The 27,869-nt window shown below is 42.0% G+C and overlaps 2 protein-coding genes across 2 annotated transcripts; one reads left to right on the forward strand and one right to left on the reverse strand.

Moving 5' to 3' along the window:
- Nucleotides 1-4,164: 4,164 nt before the first annotated feature.
- F5891DRAFT_979519 (uncharacterized protein) lies at nt 4,165-5,250 on the forward strand (the record flags this gene model as incomplete). The annotated part of the gene is made up of 8 exons (XM_041376897.1): nt 4,165-4,203; nt 4,348-4,360; nt 4,382-4,402; nt 4,572-4,638; nt 4,715-4,968; nt 5,020-5,036; nt 5,142-5,164; nt 5,220-5,250. The coding sequence occupies 8 exons, from the start codon at nt 4,165-4,167 to the stop codon at nt 5,248-5,250; spliced, it is 465 nt and encodes a 154-aa protein (XP_041226914.1).
- Nucleotides 5,251-19,796: 14,546 nt separating this feature from the next.
- On the reverse strand, nt 19,797-25,752 carry F5891DRAFT_1187625 (uncharacterized protein; the record flags this gene model as incomplete). Its single annotated transcript, XM_041366879.1, has 11 exons — nt 19,797-19,993; nt 20,023-20,097; nt 20,247-20,401; nt 20,464-20,540; nt 20,658-20,956; nt 21,009-21,179; nt 21,282-21,358; nt 21,410-21,531; nt 21,648-21,959; nt 23,552-23,839; nt 25,516-25,752. The coding sequence occupies 11 exons, from the start codon at nt 25,750-25,752 to the stop codon at nt 19,797-19,799; spliced, it is 2,010 nt and encodes a 669-aa protein (XP_041226915.1).
- Nucleotides 25,753-27,869: the final 2,117 nt, after the last annotated feature.

The raw sequence follows: 27,869 nt of genomic DNA on the forward strand, positions 1-27,869 counted from the left end.
GAATTGGCTCTGTGCGACTCGTTTGGACAAAAGGACCAGTCTCCCCTGCTTGTCTTGCATCCACTGCTCCACCAAGAAGATCAAATGCAACCCTGCATCTCTGGGATCCCCACCCAAACAGATTTGAGGGAAGTCTACCACCGGCCAGACACGTTCCAAGACACCTGCCCCTGCTCCATCCAATGCTCTGTCTCCCTCCCGGTCAAGGGCCCGAACTCGTAGTCAATCTTGTGGCCTGTCCTGAACTCCGGCCATCCCTGCTGCAACTACACCCCAGGTGCAGTCACATGATCGCAGAAAGACCATCACTATCAAGAAAACACCTGCCCCTGCCCCTGCCCCTGCCCCTGCCCCTGCCCCTGCCCCTGTGCCAGCTCGTAAGTCACCAAAACTTTTGATGGCAGGCTGACCTAATTTTTTACTTAGCAGTTCGGTCTTCCAGCTTCGCAGTGCCTCGTGCAGCACTCGATGTTCCCATGCTGGATCCCCATTCCATGGCAATCGTGATTCGGGATGGTGCAGCTCGCATCACTATTCTTGAGGCTCAGGTGCAGGAGCAGGACACTAAGATTGATACCCTGCAATGCCTCCATGAGAGCCTCCGGCACATGGTGGTTGACCGGCACCCTTCATTTTCACTTCCAGACACACTGGCTGATGCAAAAATCTTGCTTGATCAAAGCAGTCCCCCCGTCCATTTCATCCCTCCCCTCTGCACTTTCCAACCTCATTGATTTGGACATTTCAGTGATGGAACCCACACCCTTGACGCTTGAGGATGGATCTGCTATGGTAGGTCCTATGGTTGAGCCCACCCAAGTTCAGCCTAAGGGTCCACAATCCTCCGGCAAAATTGTGCTCCCAGATGAACCAGGCAACCTCTTGCCAGAATCCTCCAGCGATATGTTGGTCCCTAATGAACCAGGTAACCTCCTGCCAGAATATGCTTCTTCTGATGAGGAGATGGATGTTGAGGGAAATGTTGATCTTCCTGGTGAGGAGGTTGAAATGGCTACATAATTGCTCAGTGATAGATGTATATAAATCTTTTTCAATGCATGTTACCTATGCCACAATTGAATGATTGAATGATCAGTCCTGATATCCAGAACTCGAAACTGTAGATTGAGGTAGATATCACCCGAATCCCAAACACCCAAATGTCAAATTTTCAGTGCCAAACCCCAAGTGCCGGGTGCTGGGTGCCGAGTCCTGAAACCTGGAACTCTGGATTTGACATTTGAGATGAATGACATTTGTCAGACATGTTTAAATCAACCTACATATATCTATAAACATTTTACTAACCCCCGAACCTCAAAATTGTGGGCTGCCGGGTCTCGGGGTTCGGGGGTCCTGGAACTCGGAACTTGGAACTTGGGAAATTTGGGGAGATCAATAAAATTTGATTTATGTACAATCAAGGTGATTGACAAACACATTGACTTACACGTATGGAATATATTTGTGTTGTCTCACATACCAAGTTCTGAGTTCCGGGACCCCCGAACCCCGAGACCCAGCAGTCCACAATTTCGGGGTTCGGGGGTTGCTAAAATGTGTAAACCCGGAACTCAGGATTTGACATTTAAAATGAACGACATTTTTCAGACATGTTTAACGTAACCTACGTATATCTATAAACATTTTACTAACCCCTGAACCCCAAAATTGTGGACTGCCGGGTTTTGGGGTTTGGGGGTCCCTGGAACTCAGAACTTGGGAACTTTGGGGAGATAAATAAAATTTGATTTACAATTGAGGTGATTGACAAATACATTGATGTACCCATGTTTGAAATATATTTGTGGTCTCACATACCGAGTTCCAAGTTCTGGGACCCCCAAAACCTGAGACCTGGCAGTCCACAATTTTGGGGTTTGGGGGTTGGTAAAATGTGTATGGATATATGAAAGGTCGATTTAAACATTTTTGAAAGATCTCACATATCAAAAGTGAAGTCCCGAGTTTCAAATTCTGGGCTTTGGGACTCGGCACTCCCGAAACCCGGAAATCGAAACTTGGGACTTGACATTTGATATGCGAGATCTTTCAAAAATGTTTAAATCGATCTTTCATATATCCATACACATTTTACCAACCCCCAAACCCCAAAATTGTGGACTGCCAGGTCTTGGGTTTCGGGGTTCGGGGGTCCTGGAACTTGGAACTTGGAACTTGGTATGTGAGACCACAAATATATTTCAAACATGGGTACGTCAATGTATTTGTCAATCACCTCAATTGTAAATCAAATTTTATTGATCTCCCCGAAGTTCCCAAGTTCCGAGTTTCAAGTTCTGGGACCCCCAAACCCCGAGACCCAGCAGTCCACAATTTTGGGGTTCGGGGGTTGGTAAATCTTGGTTTGGAGTTTGGCACTGAAAATTTGACATTTATATTTTTGTGAGTGTTGTGCTTCTGGTGTCCGTGCTTAGAAATAGGATATGTTGCACACCAGGGTTCAGGTGTGGGGTTTCTCCATTTCAGTCCTCAATTATTGGTCAATGTCTCACATGGTCAATTCATGTTTTTGTGCTTAGGGGTTCAGATTCGGTGGTTGATGGTAGGTATATGCACTCATAGTGTACATGTATCCTATGTGTTTGATTCACTGGTGGCTACATCAGTTGTATGTCTTGATGAAACATATCTAGGCTCACCCATATATGTACCCATCTATGTATAATTCCCCCACATCTGCCCACCCATCTATGTATTATCCCCCATGTCAGCCCACCCATCTATATAATTATATCTCACCTCGGCCCACCTGTCTATGTAATAAATATTTTATCACACCCTCGGCCCACCTGTATATGTAATACACCCCACGTCAGCCCACCCATCTATGTAATATTCCCCTACCTCGGCCCATCCATATATGTAATAAACCCCCATCGGCCTGCCCGTCTATATAACAATATTTGCCTTACATCTCTCTTCAGCCCAGCTGTCTATAATATCCTACTCTACATATTACCCAGATGGGCCCACCCATCTCCATGAATGATCATATTCCCCTGGCCCATTCATCAACATTAAGAATATATATGTCATTGGCATACATGGGCCCACCCATCTCCATCAGAAATAATATGTGTCCCGGCCCATCCGTTATCATCGAGAATATACACAACATGGGCCCATAATCCGCTGGCCTGTCTCATACGGGATATTATGTAGGTCGGGTGGCCCGTATAATATGGAATTTGTCACTGAAGGGGCTCGAGTGACTGCCATATCAACTAAAAACATTGATAACATGAGGGTCGACATAAGGAGGCATGCATACTGCGCATTGTCTTGACCTAATCCCCCATATGTAATGAAATCGGTGAAATGTGGGGACCAGTGGTCATCCTGTATATGCATGCACCACATGTTTGCTGAGCTGGTGTTCGACAAGGTCACATCACAAGCACCGCCGCAATTAGTGTATGGTGTCGCCGGCAACTTTATATTTGTAAATTTGCAGAGCCGGTATTCAATAATGAAACAGTGTCTGTGGCCAAAGCAGAGTAGCAGCTGTTTAACACCATTTCCTCAACATACCTCATGAGGTGATTCCTCACCACATATTCATGCATGGGTCAGCTGCTGCTGGTAATCCATACCCTGCAGTATTATATTCGGCAGTGCCACAGGTCTTGTACTATGTCACTGGTATGTATGCATAGTGAGGTATTCTATGGAAGCATGGAGCAATCACCCTGCAACATTGTTTTCGGCAGTGCCACAGCTGCCCCCCCCTGTGGTGATCCCAAAATATGCAAAACTGTCAGCGAGTGTATATGGGCCCATCCCTCACCATCAAGTAGAACCTACCAGACATAGCCTATGCATCATAATACCACTATCCTACATATTTTTGTATTTCATAATGTATATACAGTAGGCCCACCCTTGAGCCTCAGTTATTTTTAGCCTCTGGCCCACCTGCTATACTGGGGTACAATCCCATATGTGGACCCATCCCTTAGGTCAGGCTTACATTATAATGTGGGCCCATGGTGGATTGGCCTGAGTCTTAGGGAGCATTGTCAACATGGGCTGTCCTATAAGTAGGGAGATATGTCACTGCATTATGTATCTTCGAAGCTCAACCTTATTAAGGATATTAGCCACCTGCGCTCATAGGGCTTATATTGCAATATTTACACTATGGTCTGGCATAACAAACCTCTGCAAATGAATTTTGAAGTCATTTCTTCATCTATCTCCCTCATAGCTGAGTAGCATCATAATTTCTCTGTAGCCACTGTAATCACTTGGACCAACACATAACACCAGCCACCACTACATGACCTAAATCACAGACATTTGTGTGAAAATTGTTGTCTGAAGTTACTGAGTGCAGGTATTTGTAAATGTGCTCTAGAGTCTCCAGATGTTAAGAAAGGTGTGCCTGTACCTCACCTCTGTTGTTCTGAAAGTCCTGTACCATCTTGATGCACAGGGGTTTGAGTTCACTAGAAATCACAATAAGGTTTGATTGAGCATTATTGATATCATAATTATGAAGAGTACAATCATAAATTAGTCGAATCAGTGATTGTATTGATGAAAAGTGCACATCACATTGTCCACATGCGCTGGTGGAGAGGGTGGAGTACTAAGTGATGGTATAAGTCTATAGTAAGTGTGAGGTTTGACAATTCAATCAACAGTAGGCTCAGTATAATTTGTAAAAGTACATACTTCTTTGAATTAGTGTTATCCCTCTTGAGCCCAATCTCCTTCTTGTTCTTGTATTCATCAATCCCTCCCTGGTTCCCCCTATGTTGTTCATGCATAGTATTATAATTAGAGTTCAAAACCAACAGAGTTATGTGAATTGGTTAATGCAACACTTCATAAGGGCAAATGCTTTTTTTTGTGAGCTTCCAAAACCTGAGCCAGTCAAGCTCGACATCAACTACCTGGAACACTATGGAATGTCATCTATGAGGCCTATTGTTGCACATGGTAAGTCTGACATTTCACATTACTTGTCAGTTGCCTCATGATTTCCAAAAGATGCTAAAGCACGTATGGTAAACTTCATATATCCACACAAAGATAGTACAATCCAGTAGTTTATTATCAACATCAACAACCCAAATGTAATCTAATGTGTACTTGATCTTCCATTTTCCCAGGGTGGTCTACCATTCTTCTTCAAGTGAGTACTATAATGACCTTCCTTCTATTTGCCCCTCTAAAATGATGTTCCTTAGTACTCTTGATCATGGTATGGTCTATGCATAGAATCTAACTTTAAAATAAAAACTAAGCTCAGTTCATCCTGATAACTTTCTTATAAAGGCATGGGCTTTACTTCATCACACTGGGTTCCTCACATATTTTCACCATGACTTCAATGGGGAAAATGCTTATATTAAGGTGAACTATAATGATATAGAATTTGGGTATCTAGCTTTTCCAAAGGATGGGCTCACAATTCCTAGGACCACCCTCATTACAAATTTTGCACTTTTTGCTGATCTTGAGAAGAACCACAAAAGATAGAATTCAAATGCTATTTTGAAGTAGTCACTGTCTTGCCAGGAGATTTTCTGTAAGTGATCTGCCTGTATATTGTATTAGTTGAAGCTTATATTAGCAAGTATGCAATCACCTAAACCGTTTCACACAGTCTATACACCTATGGCCATTTCTACAACCACCAGTACATGCATTTGACCAAGCTTTCTTGATATGTGGACCACACAAAGGGCACAACCTTCACTAACCCAATTTATGAGCATTCTATCACCACTTTTGAGAGAATAATTATCAACCTAGCATACCTACCTAGCTGTGTTAGTAAGTAATAGATTATTGCAATACATCAACAGCATGTAATAACATACCAAGCCTTATACTGTAGGTCTCTCAATACTCTATGTATCATGGTCCTGGAGTCCAAAAAGTACATTGCTGCTGGCATTGGCAAGAAAAAGGCAAAGATATTGGATACCACTAAGTAAGCTGTTGCAATATCAGAAGCTATTGTCAAATATTTCTGGTTAGATCTTGACACCTCAATCAAAATATATTGTACTAGAAATCAAATGCATCCAGGCAATCCTATTAATCAAGCAGAACTATTATCATACCTACTATCTTGCCTAGAAAATTTTACCATGCCAGTGCCCTAGTACTAAGGACTTGTAATTCATAATATCTACTATGGCCAAGCTTAGATCCTTTACCTAGTACTTGTATTTAGAACAAAAGTGATTAATTCTTGCTGGTACAACATCATAATTATGTAGCTATTGTCAATAATTATTTTCTGCAAAGATATCTATATCTTAATTAAGGCATTCTATGGGCCCAAAAGTGAGGAAACTCATCTGTAGCTATATATTTTAAGGACTCACCCACTTCAAACATGTTCTGTTTGGCACTTCTCTAAAATCTGTCCTTAAAGTAAGTCATATCCTTAAAGTTGTTTATTCTTAAAGTAGGTGCATTCCTAAAGTGGTTGTGTCCTTAAAGTTTGTCCTTAAAGTGTTTGACTGACAAATGAACTACAACTTGTGAATTACAGGCTTGGTCATCAGGTTGGCTTATCCTAGACTATTGGACATCAAACAAATATAATGAGTACAACTGCTTAATTATATTGAAAAATGTAGCCTTTGTTCTAAAGAAGTGCTTTCCTCTTAATTATATCAAATTCTTTCTGTCGGACCAAGCTCAAACTTCACTTTGCTGGTAATCCAAACATACTATATGATATTTGTGCATACACTGGTAGTGTATCTCAAATTTTTTTCCTTGTCTCTCCTCCATGGCTAGACAGGGCTTTCCAACTCTTCAGCTGCAGCCATTAATGAGGACTAATTATTATGGTGAAATCAATTTATGCTACTGTTATGGATAAATCTGAAGAACTATTTCCCTGCCAAGTTCTTTTGATAATGGTTTTATCACTAGGCTCAACATTCACAGGCGGTTTTGCTCTCTTATCATCTGATGTAATTTTGAAAGTATGCTACTCTCATCTAAATAAATCTCTACTGGCAGCTCATAGTGCTACTACATTCCTAAAATTTTACTGCTCCACTAGCTTTCAGTATCAATCTGCTATGCCAAGACTCCTTAGTGGATCATCCACAGAAAATCCTCCTTTCTATAACTGAGAAGAGGAATTTGCTAATCTATTTTTAATCCTTTACCTGACCTAGATCAGATTAAGTCCAATAAAGTACCACCTACTCTCTTTGTGTCATCACCTCCTCTGTTACCACTGCCCTCTTGTTTAGCTGGACTAGCTTAGCTAACTCTGACACAAAAAGCAACAAACTCTAAAGATCATATTTTGACAGTACTCCTTGGATCTGCTTTGTATAACACTGAATCTATGGCTAAAGCCATCTAAAGGCTGAAGGATAACATTAGGAGAATGACAGCAGAGATACAGGTTTTGTACAAGCTAATCACATGTGGTAATAGTTCAAAGGATATGGATATGGCAAATATATAATATAATAACTGCATTTCATGAAACTACCTATATCTAATTGTATCCATTTACTTATTTATTTGTCTATATTTTTTACTTATACTACTTCCAACTTACTAGTACTGCATGCAGTCTCCCTTCACCACAAGTGTGGCCCATGTAGATAAGGTTTGGTAGGCCCTAGGGCTCTCTATCCTCCCTAACTTAGAATCTTAAAAACATAGAGGTAAGAGTTACTGGAGATATATATCCTAATATAAAAGTATATCCAAATTCTCTAGCTCAGCAGGATGTTGCAGTTAATCATTCTACTCATTTCCTTGTCCTATCTCCTTACAGAACTTCCTCTGGATCCATCAAACAGACAGAAAATAGACAAAAAAGAAAGAATTATTGACAAACTTTCAGTCTATATAAATTATACTTCCTAGATGGAGATGGAGATGGCCTTGTGGATTAGAAAGAAACACAGGAAGAAAGAAAGATATTATAGTGGTCGGTTGAAAGAATAAGCTATAGAATGCATTAGTGCATGTGTAGTGAGGTTAATAAGTGTAAAGTAGATATATTAGTAGTAATATGATACTAGCATTAACAGCCTAGATGACTGTAGGGAGTGAGACTATAGAAGATACAATAAATACTAACAGTATGTTCTATTATAAGTCAGGACTTCTCATTCAATTCTGGCTATTAAAGGAACCTCTTTTGGAGACTTATAAATTATCATATCAAAAAGATCCTTTAAGAATCCCTTGCTCTGGAGCTTGAATATAGCTGGCTTCTAGAAATAATTAGGATATTAGCTTAGTTAAAGGAGACTTGATAACATAACAAGAGGCTGAAATTCTTCTACCTATATATAATGTTTAGCTTCAAAAAAATTCTTATCTTAGACTTCATTGAGTCTAGAAGCTATTGTCCTTGCTGAAACAATTGGAAAGGATGCTGTTATTGTAGTAGGTATTGGCAGGCAACTGCTAGTAGGCATCAGCAGCTTTGGAGGAAGTGTAGGGGTATAAAGTTGGAGGTCATCTTGAGTACCAAAATTAGCATTTATATCTATTGAAGTAGTGTGTTTATTAGTATCACTGTCATCAGATAGTACAGGTGGAGAATTAGATGGTGAAGCACAAAATCTGAGAGAATCTGCAAAACTGGTAACTAGGTTTTGGTCATCCATTTCAATATCAGAATTATCTGATTCATCATGATCTGAAGGGTTAGCTGTTGTGACATCAAATAACTTTAAGCACTTCTGGGTACCAAGTAACAAAACTGGTTGTTGTTTTTTGGTGGCAATTGCTGTCTTTGAGCTTATTTGCCTGTTATCCAAGTAGAAATTAAGTGAATATTGATTAATGTATTGTTCATTTAGCTTGCTATTATATCTTTCATGTTTTGAGGAGAAATTATCTTGAGAAACAGTGGCCCCAGGTGTGTAAGGTATAACCCACTTCATTTTCATGTGTTATACTTCAGCTGCAAGCTTTCTTTTCTTCTTCTGAGACTCTGCTGGAGCATCTCTAATATTAGACATAGAATAATTCTGCTTAAAAAATTTGTAGGTCAAAAAGAGCATCATAAAAGAATTCTATGAATACCTAGGATTCCAAGTCACTATTTCTAAAGTGTCCTCTACATATTACCCCCACTCAGCTGGAGTAGAGTTGAGAGACATATTTTCATAGATTTTTTTATCTGTATCACCTTTGCCTGGTTCAAGGCATTCATCTGAACTCATATGATTATGAACATACTCAGTACTCTCTGGATGGAAAAACAAGCATCCTCTATATCGAAAGGGATAGCAATGTTTTCCTTCCCAGACTAAGACCCTCCAACTGTTAATTTTTTTTGGAGCTTTTGAACAACTTCTGGTATGTTTCATCCCTACTCTCTTAATTCTGTCTCATCATGTTTGATCTTTTCCTTGTGATGTAAATACACCCATATTGCCATAATTGATGAAAGCTGTAGTTAGAGTAGTTAATATTGATGAGAGGGTGAATATTAAACAAAATACTATTGTTGATCCCTCATATTACTTCAGAATCATATGATTATTATGGTCTGGTGGGTGGAGATTTTGTTATTGCTGTGACAAAGCTACAGTCTATCTTATCTGATTTCTATATTTTCAACAGACCTTTGCTTTTATTGGTGATGATCTACTCATTCAAGTTGTTTACATTCTGTCCTACAGTATCTATGGACCTTGCCCATTAATGTCTCCTCCTACTGGTGGCCACTCTGTCATACTTCCTAGCATTGCAGTTAAGCTCGTGAGTTATTTTATGAACTTTAAAATTGCCTGCAAGACAATCTGAAGGTGAAAATACTCCAGACCCTCTAGTGTACTAGATAAAGAAAATGTCCTTCACTATATTTTATATTGAGTGCCAAAGACAAGGTACCTACCATCCTTGATTCTAGAACATCCTTCATACCATTATATTACACTTGTTATTCCATAAGGATTATACTATAACATTAGCTTAGGTCAGAAATAGGAGTTTGAGGCTTTAAGGTGAATGTGTGAGGAATGAGGAGATGATGTTTTAAACATTCAAACACACAAGTTACAATCAAGCAATGAATCACTTTTTCTAAATACTAAGGCTATGTATGGACAGCGTGTATATAATATTCAATATTCAACATTTGCTGTCATGTGACAATATTGTGTTCATCTGGATGATTCCAGATTCCTTGTCTACTAGTTTCTATCATGATTATCAGCCTCAATGGAGGGCATGGGGGGAAATATATGGATAAATCTACTTGAAAGATTATTACATCAAATTGTACCACTTAAAAAGTTACTAACTGTGAAACCATTCAAGACTAAGGGGTTCTCGCACTTCAATACAATCAACTAGATCATGCCCTATGGGCCAAGTGCTGCAAAAGGAAAGTTTGTCAAGTATCAGCCTCAGGCTGGCCTAATGGTCCCAGCTGCATCTTATGAGTCATCATCTTCCAGTGCTGTTATGATGCCCCCTTCACTGTATCCTTTAACTCCTTGTAGTGACAAGTGTGTTCAGCCCTAAAGAGAAAGCAGGTGCAGCAGGAATCTGAGAACTGGCCCAGAGGGTGCTGCTTGTTGGGCAATGTGAAGTGCAGGAAAGTGTGTTAGGCATGAGTGCGGGAACAGAGCACTTGAAGAGTGCAAAGCATGGGAAAGTGTGCAGGTATAGCACGAGGTGGGGATATAAGAAGAGGTTCATGATAGATGTTAATATGATGATCTTATTACTAATAGCTACTGACTATGGCTCAGGACAGATGAGCTGTACACTGATAGTGTGGCACATATTACAGTGACCTATCTCCGTATAATACAAGGGAACGGATGTGCATAATATCCCATATGATATGGGCCAGTGGACCATGGGCCCATGATAAAAATATCCTCAACTATGACAGATGGGCCGGGAGGCAAATTATTCCCGATGGAGGCGGGTGGGCCCATGCAGGGAATATATAGAGTAGATGAGTGGGCCGATGTACATGAATATTAGATAGACGGGTGGGCCGAGGTAGCTGGATATTATGCAGATGGGTGTATTAAGGTAGATATGTATGAGATAGATGGGTAGGTACTTATTATCACATTCATAGGTGGACCCAGACACATATTAAATTAGATGGGTGGGCCAAGGGTATTATAAAATATTGTATTAGATGGGTGGGCCGAGGATGTTGTATGGGATGTTGTATTAGACAGGTGGGCTGAGGGTGGTATAAAATATAGATGGGTGGGCCCATGTGTATCATAATTGTAGACATGATGGAGCTGAGGTAGTTGTACATCAACCAAATCAGAGGAGGTAATAAATCAAAGTTACCAAGTTCATGGAGCAGCAGGTGATCTCCTGACATGGCCTTTGATGGTGCACAGATGGTCTTGCAAATTTTGGAATCTGGGGTGTGAAGCTTGTGTTGCCCTATGAGAAGCCAAGTTTTGATTACCAACCTTTGGGTCAACCATACTCAGAGGAGGTAATAAATTAAAGTTACTGAGTTCCCAGAGCAGCAGGTGATCTCCTGACATGGCCTTTGATGGTGCACAGGTTCTCTTGCGAAATTTGGAATCTAGGGTGTGAAGCTTGTGTTGCCCTATGAGATACCAAGTTCCGACCACCCAACTTTGGGTCAACCGTACCGACTTCTGAGTTCCGGGACCAACAAATGAATATCTGATAACCAGCACACTTCCAATCAGGTAGTATTTCATTGAGCAATGGATCATCCAAGGGGTCCCTTATCAGACTCAGTAGTCAATATAGGCAAATGATAATGAAAACATGAAAGTTGTTATTATGCTATTTTTCAAACCCAAGACCCTGAAACCCATTGTTCAACATGTCCATTTTTCACCCACTGCACAAATCACCAAGTTTTGAGTGCTGAAACCCAAAACTCAAAACCCAGTGTGCAACACATCAATTGTTTATTTACATTACACAGATCATTGAGTTCCGAGTGCTGAGTGCTGAAACCTGAAGCCCCAAACCCGAAAATATGTATGGAACATGTCCATTTCTTACTCATTGCACATATCACTGAGTTTTGAGTGCCGAAACCCAAAACTCGAAACCCAGTGTGCATCATGTCCATTGTTCAATTATATTACACAAGTTATCAAGTTCCGAGAGCCAAAATCCGAAGCCCAAGACCCGAAAATATGTACACAACATGTCCATTTTTCACTCACTGCACAAATCACTGAGTTTTGAGTGCCAATGCATGAAACTGGAAACCCGGTGTGCAACATGTTGATTTTTCATTTATATCACACAAATCATTGAGTTCCAAGTGCCGAGGGCTGAGACCTGAAAATATGTATGCAACATTTCCATTTTTCACCCACTGCACAAATCACCGAGTTTTGAGTGCTGAAACCTGAAAATCGAAACCCAACATGCAACATGTTGATTTTTCATTTATATTACACAGATCATCGAGTTCCGAGTACCGAGGGTTGAAACCCGAACCCCGAGACCCAAAAATAGAGGACATCTCGATCCTGGAATATCTGGCCCATCTGACCCACTTGCATGATATCATGGTCACAACACACCACGTGACTCATAGTGCCACTGCGCGTGTCGCGGCTGACACCATGACCAATTCTCAAGAGCCTTTTTAGAATAGGTTGAGGCCCAAAGGATGAGGTGGAGAGGACATCTCGATCCTGGAATATCAGGACCCATTGTAGTATTCATTCAATTATGAGTATGCGAAATATAAAATATTTAATGAATTGCAAAAGAATTATATATAAAAATGTGTGAAAATGGTAAAATAATTGAGCTCGCTGTGTGCAACAGTGAGCACGAAGGTTTCGGCAATGCATGCAGTGAGCGCGCGAGTGTGCTTACCTATTTTGGTTATCATTTACATGTTGCTGTCGTATCAGGTACGTGGGAACCACATGTTATGCTAAGTCAGCCATGGGTTGGATGTTTGGATGGGCCGGATATTCCAGGATCAAAATATTCTGCAAAAATATGTATGCAACATTTCCATTTTCACTTGTTGCACAAATCACCGAGTTTTGAGTGCTGAAACCTGAAACTTGAAACCCAGTGTGCAACATGTCCATTGTTCAATTATATTACACAAGTCATCAAGTTCCAAGGGCCGAGGGCCAAACCCCAAACCCCAAAAATATGTGCACAACATGTCCATTTTTCACTCACTGCACAAATCACTGAGTTTTGAGTGCTGAAACCCAAAACTTGAAACCCGGCATGCAACATGTTGATTTTTCATTTACATTACACAGATCATCAAGTTCCGAGTGCCGAGGGCCAAGACCCGAAGCCCAAAATCCAAAATCATGTACACAACATGTCCATTTTTCACTCATTGCACAAATCACCAAGTGTCGAGTGTCGAAACCTGAAACCTGGTACTTCAAATGGACATGAATTGTATTTGTATGTATTATCCATTAGTGTAGGGCTCAAATCACTTAGGAATTGTATTTGTCAGTACTTGGTACTCAGTGATTGGTGATTGGTGGTCAGTGGTCAGTACTCAAGACTCGGTAGTCAATATAGGCAAATGATAATGAAAAATGACAGTTGTAGTCCACGTCAAGGTGAGTGTCTTGGTAGTCTTTCCTTGTCATTCGGCAAAACATCAACAATAATGAAAAAATGAAAGTTGTTATTATGCTTAACTTCCTTACCAAAGGTTGTAGTCCAAGTCCAGGTGAGTGTAGTGGTAGTCTTTTCTTGTCAATTGGTTATCTTGTTACTCATTATGCAGTACTCAGTACATGGTAATTGGTACTCAGTATTTGGTTTTGATACTCAGTATCCATGAATCAGTAGTCAGCTTAATGAAGGTTGTAGTCCGAGTCTAGGTGAGTGTATTTGTAGTCTTTTCTCATCCATTGGTTACCATGTGACCAAGATATAAGCTAAAGAAATCCAAAACATCAATGATGACAAATGAAATACATGTGTGCAGTAAGTGAGTCTAAGAGTCTGTTCGGCCACCATTATTTGCGTTATTTGCACAAGTTAGAATTTGGTTCTGGCTTTGCTAATCGTTGGAGCTTGAACAAGATGTCATGCTCCGATAACACTTACCGTATGCCTTGTCCTACTATCAATACAATGCCTCTTGATCCTGATTACGACGAGGACACTAACGAGGACGAATACGACCTTGTGGAGGCAGAGGAGATGGATGAAGATGCAGAGGAGAGTGATAAGAGGTATCTGGCATGCATCATGCAGATGGCCATGCATGCTATGCGCACAGTCATTACAGTCCTTAACGCAACAACTACCGCGCTCGAAGCTTACTCAAACACCTACTATGACAAAGAGCTGTATCATACCTCCGCTTTGTCGGGGACTGCATGGGTCACCGAACTTCTCACTGGACACCCTGAACGCATCAGATGCGAGCTTGGGGTCCACAAGCATGTTTTCTATGTGCTCATCAATCTCCTTCGGCAAGCAGGTTGCAGAGATTCCAGGCATGTACTGCTCAAAGAGCAGCTTGCTATATTTCTCTATGCGTCTGTCACGGGTCTCTTGATTCGCCATCTTGGTGAACGCTTTCAGCGGTCCAACGAGACAATATCAAAGTACGTATATTGTTGCTGTCCTGGTATCAAGCTTATGTTCTTTCAGGTATTTTAAACGGGTTCTTTTTGCATTCTCCTCGCCACCGATATATACGACATATGTCCGCCTGCCCAACGTAGATAGCCCTCCTCCCCCCGAAATCACGAAAAACCCAAAGTTCTTCCCGTTCTTTGTTGACACTATCGGAGCCATTGATGGTACACACATCGCATGCCATCCTTTTGGTGAAGATCAGCATGCCGCTTGGGATCGCAAGGGGAACTTCTCTCAAAACTGCCTCATGGCATGTTCATTCAACCTTTTGTTTACCTACATGTTGAGCAGTTGGGAGGGGTCAGCTGCAGATGCTCGTGTCTATCACGATGCTCGTACTACTGATTTCAATATCCCTGAGGGAAAGTATTATCTTGCGGATGCTGGTTTTGGCTTGTGCGATGAGCTTCTGGTCCCGTTTTGGGGCGTGCATTATCATCTTGCAAAGTGGGGTCGTGCTAATACTTTGTATGATGCATTCTGCTAGTACCATTCATACTTATGTTCACATTGTTACATAGGCCTCGTAATCGCAAAGAACTTTTCAATTTGCGTCATGCAATGCTTCGAAATGCTGTTGAGCGCATTTTTGGTGTCATCAAGCGCCAATTTCGTATCCTTCTCCTCCCACCAGAGTACAAAATGGACATTCAAGCACGCATTCCTCCTGCCTTGTGTCTCATGCACAACGTTATTCGAGTTCACGATCCAAACGACATGATGGACTATTGTAATGTCTTTGATGTGCACATTCTCACTGACACTGGAAACCTTGCTAACGGTCCTCCTACTGAGCACGCACGCACTCGTGCGAGCCTCCGTCGTGACCAGATTGCTAATGAGATGTGGGAGGCCTACAACAGGGAAAGGATTCAGAGGGGGGAGCAGGCAATCATAGAACCACTAGTACTGTAGTCGCGTTAATACCATAGCCATTCGGACCCTCATCGATGACTATGATCCAAAGTATCTCCGTCAAATGATGACATTGTTGTCAGATTAAGACTGGATCCTCATTGATGACTATGATCCAAAGTATCTCCGTCAAATGATGACATTGTTGTCAGATTAAGACCAGATCCTCATCAATGACTATGATCTATAGAAATAGTGATATTGCTTTGCTATTACAAGTACAATACAAGAGAACATGACACGACAAGAATCCATGTAACACTACTTTGAATGCTGCTCTAAAAACAACCGCCGAAGACTATCTACCTCAATAGCGAGATAAATATCAATGATAGCGATGTCGGTCTGAAATTTATTCAAGATATTGAGTAGTTGTACGTCCTCTAGACCCTCACTCTGCAACTTTTTCACCACCTTCTGCCTGCGCAAAGGGATGGGATCTACTGATCGCGCCAAGGTGTTGGAGGTGTTGGCCTCAAGAGCATTGGCCGCGTGCTTGAATGTTGTGTTAAGACCACCAATACTGGTCCCCATCTGCTGGATGGCCACAGGCATCGTCAGGCGTGCAGACTTCGCCGAGTCTCCCGATTTCGTTGAATGTGGGGGGCAGGTAACAATATCAAGCGTACTTTCATCATCATCAATCAGCTTCCGTTTACCAGAAGCTGTTGATGATGGCGCACTAACACAGACCGACTCAAGGGAGGGTTGCTGTGCAGCATCAAATGGAGGGAGGCTCTCTGGGGTGAGGGAGGTTGCGCGCTGGCCGCCTGAAACAGAGCCGGGGAACTCGATCCCATCGAGCGCATTTCCAAGGTCCATCATATGGACCTCATCAAAAGAAAGGGGGGTGGCTGCGCTGCTAGAAGAAGGCGAAGGAATGATGGGAGGTTGTGTCGCGATGGTGGCAAAGAACGAGTTGTTGTTACCTGACTTGACAGGTATGAGACCTTTCAGCACCTCATAGTGCTTCCAACCCTTGTCCCGGAGGCCTTTGGCCTTTGGATTTTTCTATTGATTCATAGTAATTAGCATTGTCGTAGTAGTTTGATGCGAATTGAAATCACTTTACCTTCACAAAGTCGGTCCACATGTTTTTGGACTCTGGGGTGATTGAAGCTCCGCGTTCCATGCTGTAAGATAGTCTGGAAGCGTTGGCCACTTTGTCGACGACATTGAATGTACCACGGAGCTGAAATTTGATCATTAGTGAGGGTACCAAGGCTGATATAGTAGTAGTACATACCCGCCCCCATTTTGATTGACATGCTGCCGCTGTTTTGCTTGCACCCGAGCAGGGGTGTTTTTCCATTTCAGCGGCAGCAGCAACCCAAAATGTGTGATCAAAGTTCATACCATCACCACCTTGTGAGCGGTTGGTGGTGACATACTGGATGAGGATGGTTTCATCTGCCTCTGTCCACACACACTGATCTCTTGATTCCGTTAGCTCTGCACCACCACGGGCACTTTTTCTGCCCCGAGACATCCTGTAAGAGTTGCGATGATGGATAGATTGTAGACGGGTAATGGGCATGCCTACTACTTAGTATTGATTGATGGTCACACTGTGACCAGCACGGTCCTATGATTATGAAAGCAAAACATAGATTCTAAACCTGCGTAAACTGGCACAAATATTGGTGGCCAAACAGACTCTAAAGATAAAAGAATGAAAATTAATAGCGAGACTTGCACATTATGTCGAGATATACAACATAACAAGCCTATGATGTGATCAGAGACCTGGAATAACACCCATATACATCCATTATAATAGCTTAAAAGCTTAGAAAGGTTCAGGGGTTGGTAAAATGTGTATGGATATATGGAAGGTTGATTTAAACATTTTTGAAAGATGTTGCATATCAAATGTCAAGTCCCAAGTTTTGATTTCCAGGTTTCGGGAGTGCTGAGTCCCGAAGCCCAGAGTCCCGAAACCTGGAGTTCTGAAACCTGGAATTCAAAATTTGGGACTTGACATTTGATGAGACATCTTTCAAAAATGTTTAAATCAACCTTTTATATATTTATATACATTTTACCAACCCCCGAACCCCTAAATTGTGGACTGCCGGGTTTCGGGGTTCGGGGGTCCTGGAACTTAGAACTCGGTATGTGAGACAACAAAAATATATTTCAAACATAGGTAAGTCAATGTGTTTGTCAATCAACTTGATTGTAAATCAAATTTTATTGGTCTCCCCAAATTTCCCAAGTTCCGAGTTCCAAGTTCCGAGTTCTGAGTTCTGAGTTCTGAGTTCCAGGACCCCTGAACCCCGAAACCCGGCAGTCCACAATTTCGGGGTTCAGGGGTTGGTAAAATGTGTATGGATATATGAAAGGTTGATTTAAACATTTTTGAAAGATGTCTCATCAAAATGTCAATTCCTGAGTTTTGAATTCCAGGTTTCAGAACTCCAGGTTTCGGGACTCTGGGCTTTGGCACTCAGCACTCCCGAAACCTGGAAATTGAAACTCGGGACTTGACATTTGATATACAACATCTTTCAAAAATGTTTAAATCAACCTTTTATATATTTATATACATTTTACCAACCCCTGAACCCCGAAATTGTGGACTGCCGGGGTTTGGGGTCCCGGAACTCGGAACTCGGGATGTGAGACAACAAAAATATATTTCAAACATGGGTAAGTCAATGTGTGTGTCAATCAACTTGTTTGTAAATCAAACTTTATTGATCTCCCCAAATTTCCCAAGTTCCGAGTTCCAGGACCCCTGAACCCCGAGACCCAAAACCCAGCAGTCCACAATTTCGGGGTTCAGGAGTTGGTAAAATGTGTATGGATATATGAAAGGTTGATTTAAACATTTTTGAAAGATGTCTCATCAAATGTCAAGTCCTAAGTTTTGATTTCCGGGTTTCGGAACTCCAGGTTTTGGGACTCAGCACTCCCAAAACCCGGAGGGCTTTAGATTCAGTGGTCGATGGTAGGTATATGCACTCATAGTGTACATGTATCCTACATCTTCAATTTGCTGGTGGCTACATCAGCTGTATGTCTTGATGAAATGTATCTAAGCTCACCCATATATGTACCCATCTATGTACAATTCCCCAATGTCAGCCCACCCATCTATGTAATACATCCTATGTTGGCCCACCCGTCTATATAATTATACTCCACCTTGGCCCACCTGTCTATGTAATAAATATTTTATTGCACCCTCAGCCCACCTGTATATGTAATACACCCCACGTCAGCCCACCCATCTATGTAATATTCCCCTACCTCGGCCCACCCATATATGTAGTACACCCCTGTCAGCCCGCCCGTCTACATAACAATATTTGCCTTACATCTCTCTTCAGCCCAGCTGTCTATAATATCCTACTCTACATATCACCCAGATGGGCCCACCCATCTCCATGAATGATCGCATTCCCCCGGCCCATCCCTCAACATCAAGGATATATATATCATTGGCATACATGGGCCCACCCGTCTCCATCAGAAATAATATGTGTCCCATCATCATCAAGAATATACACAACATGGGCTCATAATCCGCTGGCCCATCTCATACGGGATATTATGTAGGTTGGGTGGCCCGTATAATACGGAATTTGTCACTGAAGGGGCTCCTATATCGGCTGTTGTGGTTATACCCCTGTAGAGTCCTGCTGGCCGGATATAAAAGTATGAACTCAGTATCAGCTGTTGTGGTTGTACAGATGTAGAGCTGGCTGATATTGTAGATCTAAGCTCATAAACTTAACAGTGAGATTCTGCATTAACCAAATATATGACAGTACTGGTCATTTGAACTAGTGAGGTGGCAAGGTATATACAGCCAGTTAATTGTCCATATAGCACATGTCAGGTTTCCAATGGGTGCCTGCAATATGTTACAGAATATAGTCCCAACCCAGCCAGCCATAATCTACAGTAGGTATTACCCCACCGGCCATGACTGTGGTGATAATTATTGTATCGGCTGGCCACATCCTACAGTAGGTATACCTCCACCGGCCAAGACTGTGGTGATAATTATTGTATCGGCCGACCATATTCTACAGTAGGTATACCCCCACTGGCCAAGACTGTGGTGATAATTGTTGTATCAGCCGACCATATTCTACAGTAGGTATACCCCCACCAACCATGACTATGGTGATAATTCTGCATTGCCCATTTTTCTTATATTACAGTAAAATCCCAAGTGGCATTTCAACTAAGGAAGAACTAAGCATACTACATATATACTATAAATTTACATTTTTCTTGGTAGGTTGCCTTGCCCTTGTAGAACATCACATTGCAGGCTTAGCCTTAACTGGCTTCTTGAACTTGTTTGAAGAAACCTTAGGCTCAGTCTTAGCCCTTTTGGAGTTTCGAGAGGGGACTTGGGTTCTTGATCTCTTCTTCCCAGTCTGCTTCACTTCAACCTCCTCCTCCTCCTCCTCCTCCTCCACCACCACCACCTCAGTGTCCTTCTCCTGCTCCATCTCTATGTCCTGCACCCCAGCTGACACCTACCTTGCTTGCCTTCTGTATTTTCATCTTCCTCGTTCTGTAGATACCTATCCCTCATATGCAACTCAATGATGCCCACTACAGAAGACAAGACATCAGATACTGCCCTTTACAGGAGATGTAAGAATGATAAATTGAAGACAGAGTTGGCAAGGTAGGCAGGGGTATCCGGAGGGGCCTTGTCTTCCTCATACTTGATCCTCATTTACACTCCCTAAAGAGCATACCCAATCCTAACACCACAGAGATGGCCGATGTGTCATTGGAAATATTGGCAGTCCTAAGTTTGTTCAGGCTGGCTTCCAGCATCTTCCGAGATTCATGAATGTCCTTCGGAAGATAATCATGCCTCCAGGACCATTTAGCCCAAGAGGGCCAGTCACTATGGTAGGTCTTTTGAACAATGAGTATCTAACTATTCAATTAAAAATTCAAGTTACTCACCATCTATTCAGAGGATTTTGCCAAATCACGAGTGGTGTCCACCAATTCAAGGTAGTTGTCATCCATGCTGAGGCCTTCTAAAAACACCCATCATTCATCATATACCTCATTGAAGAGGACACTGGCAGAGGCGATGGGTAGAGAATTACCGGCCGGCACAATCCTATCCTTCGTAGAATCTAAGCCAAGTTCACCTCTACTTCGTCAGAAGAAAGAACTTCTACATAGTCCTTCGTCTTTCTCTTCTTTTCTTCTTTGTCAGCTACCTTCATCATCTTATCACCCTTCTTTGCATTTATAAAAATGACCAGCTTCTTCTTTGCAAGGCTTTGGCTCTCCCAATGGTGCCAGAGAGAAATTACATCCTCTAACCTCATGTGCGAAGGATCTCTCACCACCAATGTCTCGGGAACACAAGTAGCCTCCAGATAGTGAGGGGCATTAGCAACAATCTGTCGCCAAGGCACAGGTCTATTGGTCTTGGTGAAGACCTCTATGGACCAACAAATTAATCAAATGTAAGCTAATTAAAACTTCAAACTTACTATATGAAGCGAAAAAAATGTTTCTAATCAAATCCTGTTGTCCCCTGAGAGCCACACCCTTACGAGATGGGAGCTTTGCATAGCCTTCTTCATCCAATATAAGTTCTGGTTCGGCCTCAGCCTTGTCTGAATCATCTATCTCTAAATCATCCTGATCTTTGTCTGTAGGATCTATTTTATTAATGAAAACTCATGAGTCTATACCAAGTATCACAAGTAGAATATAAGATGTACAGAATTCAGTCTTAGACTATTCTGAAAATAATTCAAAACCTGTTGAAGACCACTCCTTGATACTGTCAGAGCTGACAGAAAATTTTTTCTTGACACTCTGCAGTTTAGATTCATGTCTAAATGTTATTATTAGTCTGGCAAATGATATAGGTAATACAGAAACTGACAAGGTAACAGCCAAGGACTTATCAGTCTTCTTCTTGTGACTGACTAGCATTACAACTCGGCAACCCATGGTGCGGCATAGTTCCTCCGAAATTTCTTCAAGCTTTTTCTTGAGATTATCCTTCTGATAGCTTTAAATCAAGTCAGCTTAAATTGAACATACTGTAATATGACCACTTACACAGCCTGAATTTCCTCAGGCGCACCTTCCTTGTTTCATTTCTCCATTGCATCTTTAACCTCTTTCTCTTGCTTAGCCGTCATCTTCTTAAACCACTCTCTGGCATGACCCATCCTATGCTTGATAGAGTCATCCAATTCTTTCCTCACCCTCTCTGCCTTGTTGAAGTCATCAATCTCCTGCTTGAATAACTTCTGGGCGACATCCCACTCATTACATTCTTTCTTGTAAGATAGTGCAGTTTGGGGACGTGCAAGTGCTTTTCTTTCCTCCACTGTCACAACAGGTTCATCCTCCACATCTGGCTCAGCTTCTTTATCTGATTTCTCAGAGTCAGAGTCAATTCTCTCGTAGTAATATGTTTGAATAGCCTGTACATAAAAATAAATATTGATGATATCAATTATCCACAGAGTTTCTTAAGTAACTTTTTCAAAGAACTCAGCAAGGTCACTCCAGGATGATCCCCCTGAGCTTTAAGAATAGCATTTTTGACTTTTTTTCACCACATGAGAACGGTGTGTTGAAGAGTCTTTGTTGGACTGGAAGTCCTGTTCAAACTGATCAAGAACAGATTTAAACTTCAGAGTCCAATCGGAAGACATGATCTTGAGAGTGTATACAAATGTCAAGGATTGAGATTTGGTAGGTAGAGGCGCACTTAGTGTATAACATTGGTGGCCAGACACCAACATAGTCATGTGACTGTGTTTGGGGTCATGTGATCGTGTTTGACCTGCAATATTTGCTATGTATGGACAAGTCTTCTATCAAAGTGCTACAGGAAAACAAGAGCGGAAATCATGATTGTAAGATGAACTAGGTAGACTATCTACTAACTGCAAAACTGCTAATATCAATGGTAAAAACTAAGCAGTAGTCACAAAGGGATCTCAATCCAGCTGGAAACACGAGTTTTGCCTGGTATAAGCACCCTTGAGTTAGCTGGCGCACTAAACACAAAACCCCTCCTGCAATTTTCACCCTTACACTCAAACAAATATTCCTTCTGGTGGTTAGCAGAGTTCCAAGTGTCTACCAAACCACAGTCAGGGCACTGAAGTGGCAGAAAATTACCCCAAGGGCGGAGGTGAGAATGAGTCCAGCAGTATCTGAAAATGTCAACAGAGTTGATGTTGTGCTTTAACAGCAAAAACATGTCTGAATGGTGGCCCAGCTTGTAGGACTGGCCTAGCATGTCGGGGAATGCTTGTTTAATAGAGTGATGCTAGATGAGGACGAGCTCGCAGAAAGCAAGCAAGAGATGAGCTGAGAAGCTTGGTTGGAATCAGACAGCATTGAACACTATGGCAGCTGAAACACCATGACTATTCCAATCAAAAAAAAGTAGTGTTAGTGCTGAGCAACAAATGAGTGGAGTACTTACTGGGCAACCAAAACACGCAAATTAGAAAAGGATTCTGCATTGTTGACCAGTGCCCCACAATAAAAGAGCCAAAGGAATGATTCTGGCGCACGATCAATGAGAACCTGCCATGGTCCAAGAATGATGGCCAAAAGCTATGACCAGTGAGAAACACAAAGATTGAAAACGAAAATATGCACATCATGAACCGGAGTAGCAACATGTCTTTCTTTCATACCCTACAAATGGGTCTCCAGACGAGTTGTCAGTATGGTTAGATATAGCAAAGACAATGTGGCTCCAGGTGGTACTAGATAGTTTGTCCACCAGGGCCGCCATGCTGTCTTCGTATGTCTTGACCTTGGAGGCGGTGTAGAAACAACAATACTGAGAGGAACAAATGATGCTCCTGACTGTATCTAAAAAATGTTGTAAGGTCACGCGTTAGAAGAGTCCAGCTGTTGCACTTGCACTAGTGGTCGTATCCTGTATTGTGCGGCTCACATGATAGTGATCTTTGCACTTAGCCACTTTAGCTTGCGTTGGCGCTATCGCTGTGACTAAGGTTGCAATTGGCGCTATCATGGGCGCGCAAACTGGCGCGCTTGGTGCGGGAAAAGTGTGCGCAGGTAATAGGAACTGCGCAGCTGCGAAAACATCCATGAATGGGTATGGGTTGTATGGGTGGTGGTCAGGGAACTTGATCATAAGGCACAAGCGAATTTGCGCCTGAGCATCGCTAGGGATTCCTTCCATGAATAAGTGGTCGTGTTCGGCCTTTCCAATACGATCTTCATCTATGAGTGGCTGCATAACTTTCCTGAATGCGCGCAGGTACAGTGGCTCAAAAAAGTGTCCCAATGTTTGTAGCTTTTCATGTAATTGCTATATCATGTGTCAAGATGTGGGAATATGACTATGCTATAGGGAGATGTCAGAAAGGTCTGCATCTCAGCTTCATTTCGGTTCCCTATACCGTGGGAAACTAATGACATTATGTGAAGATATGAGTATTTTAATTTGATGACTCATTGGGACACTTTTTTGACTTTGAGTTTTACTAATGTAATCTCTATAATTCTAGTACTGTGTGTGACCTCCTTCTGCTCCAATCACTTCTGCCACTCTTCTGAACATATTCTCCATCAATTTTGGGTATTCCTCTTTGGTGATTCCATCATACTCTGCTGTAACACTGTCTCATAGTTGGAATAGCCCCTATAGTGAATCTTGATATGCTACAAGTAATTTCTTGAGTGATTCTCAGGGGTATTCAATAGGGTTGATGTCTTGGGTCTATGTTGAACATGATAGAATAGTAATATCATGGTTTGCAAGCTATTGGTGGCTGATTTAGAGGTATACTTAGGGTCATTGTCTTATCACAAAACAGTATCTTCTTTATTAACTCATAACTTCTGCATGCTTCTTAGCAGACACTTCTGTCAAATGAGTATTTACTACTCTGTATTCATCCTCCCCTTTGCTTCATAGAAGATTCCCACTCCATTTTATCTCATATAGTCCTATACCATCAAGTTTTGTCTTGAAACTTAAGGTGTTTATTTAACTTTTCTTTATCTTAATGATTGTCCTATCTATTTTAATATAAATTCTTTGCCATATGATCTCATCCTATTGATTTTAACCTCATCTAGCTAGATAAACCTCTTTCAGCTATTAGCAGTCCAATATTTGTACTTGAAAGTCGCATCTTGTCTTTTCTTTTTAAAGGTTGGAGACAGAGGAATCTGTTTTTCTTGATTATAGCTTTAAGATGGGCTGTCTTGAGAGTGTGTCTGACTATTTAAGTAGAGATAGTCATAGGAATGATGGAAATAATCAATTTAGTCACTTTATTAGCATCAGCAGTCTTTCTAATTAGAATATAGTGATTAAGAGATCTTAAGTCTTATAGAGCAACCTTCTAGATTGGCTACCAAATAACTTAAAGACCATAATATTACTATTCTATCATGTTCAACATAGACCCAAGACATCAACCCTATTGAATACCCCTGAGAATCACTCAAGAAATTACTTGTAGCATATCAAGATTCACTATAGGGGCTATTCCAACTATGAGACAGTGTTACAGCAGAGTATGATGGAATCACCAAAGAGGAATACCCAAAATTGATGGAGAATATGTTCAGAAGAGTGGCAGAAGTGATTGGAGCAGAAGGAGGTCACACACAGTACTAGAATTATAGAGATTACATTAGTAAAACTCAAAGTCAAAAAAGTGTCCCAATGAGTCATCAAATTAAAATACTCATATCTTCACATAATGTCATTAGTTTCCCACGGTATAGGGAACCGAAATGAAGCTGAGATGCAGACTTTTCCGACATCTTCCTATAGCTTAGTCATATTTCCACGTCTTGACTCATGATATAGCAATTACGTGAAAAGCTACAAATATTGGGACACTTTTTTGAGCCACTGTAACTGCTTAGCTCTGTGCAAGAGGGCATCGGCTTGTTAGCGTATTCGCGCGCAATGGCGCGCAAGTCTGCGAGTGCATAGCGTCTTTTACCATCCCATCCAGGATACATTACCTTCACCTCATCTAAGAAGGCATCGTAATTGCTTACTTGCACCTCGGGCATTCCGCCCCATAGTTCTCGATCATCGCATTCAAGGTAGCGGATAATACCTTTGATGCGATTGAGTCCTTGGAGTCCTGCTTCATCAGCGAGTTGCTCATATGCGTCAATGAACTCGGTGAGGTTGTCTGTAGTGCCGTCAAACTTGGGCGCATTTGCTGTGCCATGGATGGGCATTCTATAAGGCATTGAAGTGCGTGAAAGGTGCGCGCATGAGGCGCGCAGGCGTGGGAATATTGCGCGCATGCAAGGCACGAGAATGCATGACTAGAAAATGATTAGCTTTTGAAATTGCAAAGAGATTTACCTATATGTGCAAAATGCGCAAAACTAGATCCTGCTGACTGCTTCCCTTGCGGTGGGCTCCAGTTGTAGAAACAACAATACTGAGAGGAACAAATGATGCTCCTGACTGTATCTGAAAAATGTTGTAAGGTCGCGCATTGCCTAGTCTGCATTACTTGAGGAGACAAGTGCATTCAACCCTAAAGGGGAAGCAAGTGGAGTGAAGATCTAGAGGTATGCGCTGAAGCGAAGCATGAGAAAGCGCAGGTGCACGCAAGGCGTGGGAATGCACGCATGTATTGCGCGAAGCGCGGGAAAGTGCGCATGTGTATGCGGAAATGAGAGACTAAGCATAAGTGATGATATAAAGCAAGATAAGAGATGTGAGATGCAATGTGCTAATGAATAGATTTCTACTGCGACTTTCTAGGTATTAAGTATGTCAGTAAAGTTGGGTGAAAAGGTAAGTGAAAGGTAGGAAAAGTAAGTAAGTAATAGTATGTACTGCTGGCGCTTATATAGCATGCCTAAGCGCGGTCATGCGGAGCCGAAGCGCTACCGAGTAGGTATGTAAAGATATATATGAGTGAGAGTCCATGATAAAAATAAAGACGGAACAATATGCAAATGAGAGAAATAGAAATATATGCACTAGAAGGTTTGGTGGACAGTGGATGGATGCTTCTGGATGGCTGGCGCTCAAGCGCGGGAATGCATGCGCGTTGTAGAGACTCATGCCTCTCATGGTGTGATATGGTGCTTTACACTAGGGAGTACATAGCACAAACTTGCAGCATCACTCTGTGTGCTATCCGCAGGTATTCCACTATGAGGCGCAGCTTTCCCACGCACCATTCCCACGCTTCACGATGTATATGCGCTTGAGCGCCCTATAGCGCCAGCCATCCAGAAGCATCCATCCACTGTCCACCAAGCCCTCTAGTGTGTATATTTCTATTTCTCTCATTGCATATTGTTCCATCTTTATTTTTATCATGGACTCTCACTCATATATCTTTACATACCTACTCAGTAGTGCTTCGGCTCCACATGACCGTGCTTAGGCACGCTATATAAGCGCCAGCAGGACCTTTTTACCTTAGGAAACTTTCCACTTTACTTTACTTTCCAACCACTATCTACCTAGAAGAACATGGTTGAAATCTATTTGTCTACACTTTGCACCTCTCTTCACTTATCTTGTATTATATTATCACTTAAGCTTAGTCTCTCTATCATTTCCGCACGCGTGCGCGCTAATACGCACGTGTGTTCCTGTGCCCTGCGCGCACCTGCGCTTTCTTGCGCTTCACTTCAGTGCATACCTCTAGATCTTCACTCCACTCGCTTCCCCTTTAGGGTCGAACGCACTTGTCTCCTCAGGTAACGCAGACTAGGCAACGCACAACCTTACAACATTTTTCAGATACAGTCAGGAGCATCATTTGTTCCTCTCAGTATTGTTGTTTCTACAGCGTGTATACATCGCGAAGCGCGGGAATGGTGTGCGCATGATGCGCATTACGCGAGAAAGCTGTGCCTCATATAGGAATAACTGCAGATAGCACACAGAGTGGTGCTGCAAGTTCGTGCTATGTACTCCCTAGTGAAAAGTGCCATATCACACCATGAGAGGCATGAGTCTCTACAGCAGTACCAACATCAAAAGTTACCTTGTGGTACTCCATGACAGCGTTGGGAAAGTATGGCATCAAAAATTAATGCACGAGTTCAAATGAGGTACCGATGGTATCACAGTCCACCAGGGTGAGATGAACGAAGAGGAGAGTGTCGGAAGAGAGTTGTGATGTCATGTTGATCTCGAGGGCAACGTGGATAGGGAGGAACAAGTCCAGTACCAGCTTGTTGTTCCTATAGAAACCCTTTTGTTTGATGGTGAATCAATATACAAATCAAAAAGACTTGAAAACTCACAAAGTATGGTGCCAAGGCATTGCCTCCTTGGCGCTGTCCTGTAACGTGACAGCAGATACAGCGAAAGGTCACATGCAGTGCACGGA

This window comes from Suillus fuscotomentosus, assembly GCF_016647785.1.
Source record: "Suillus fuscotomentosus strain FC203 chromosome Unknown F5891scaffold_22, whole genome shotgun sequence".
Classification (NCBI taxonomy): Eukaryota; Fungi; Basidiomycota; class Agaricomycetes; order Boletales; family Suillaceae; genus Suillus; species Suillus fuscotomentosus.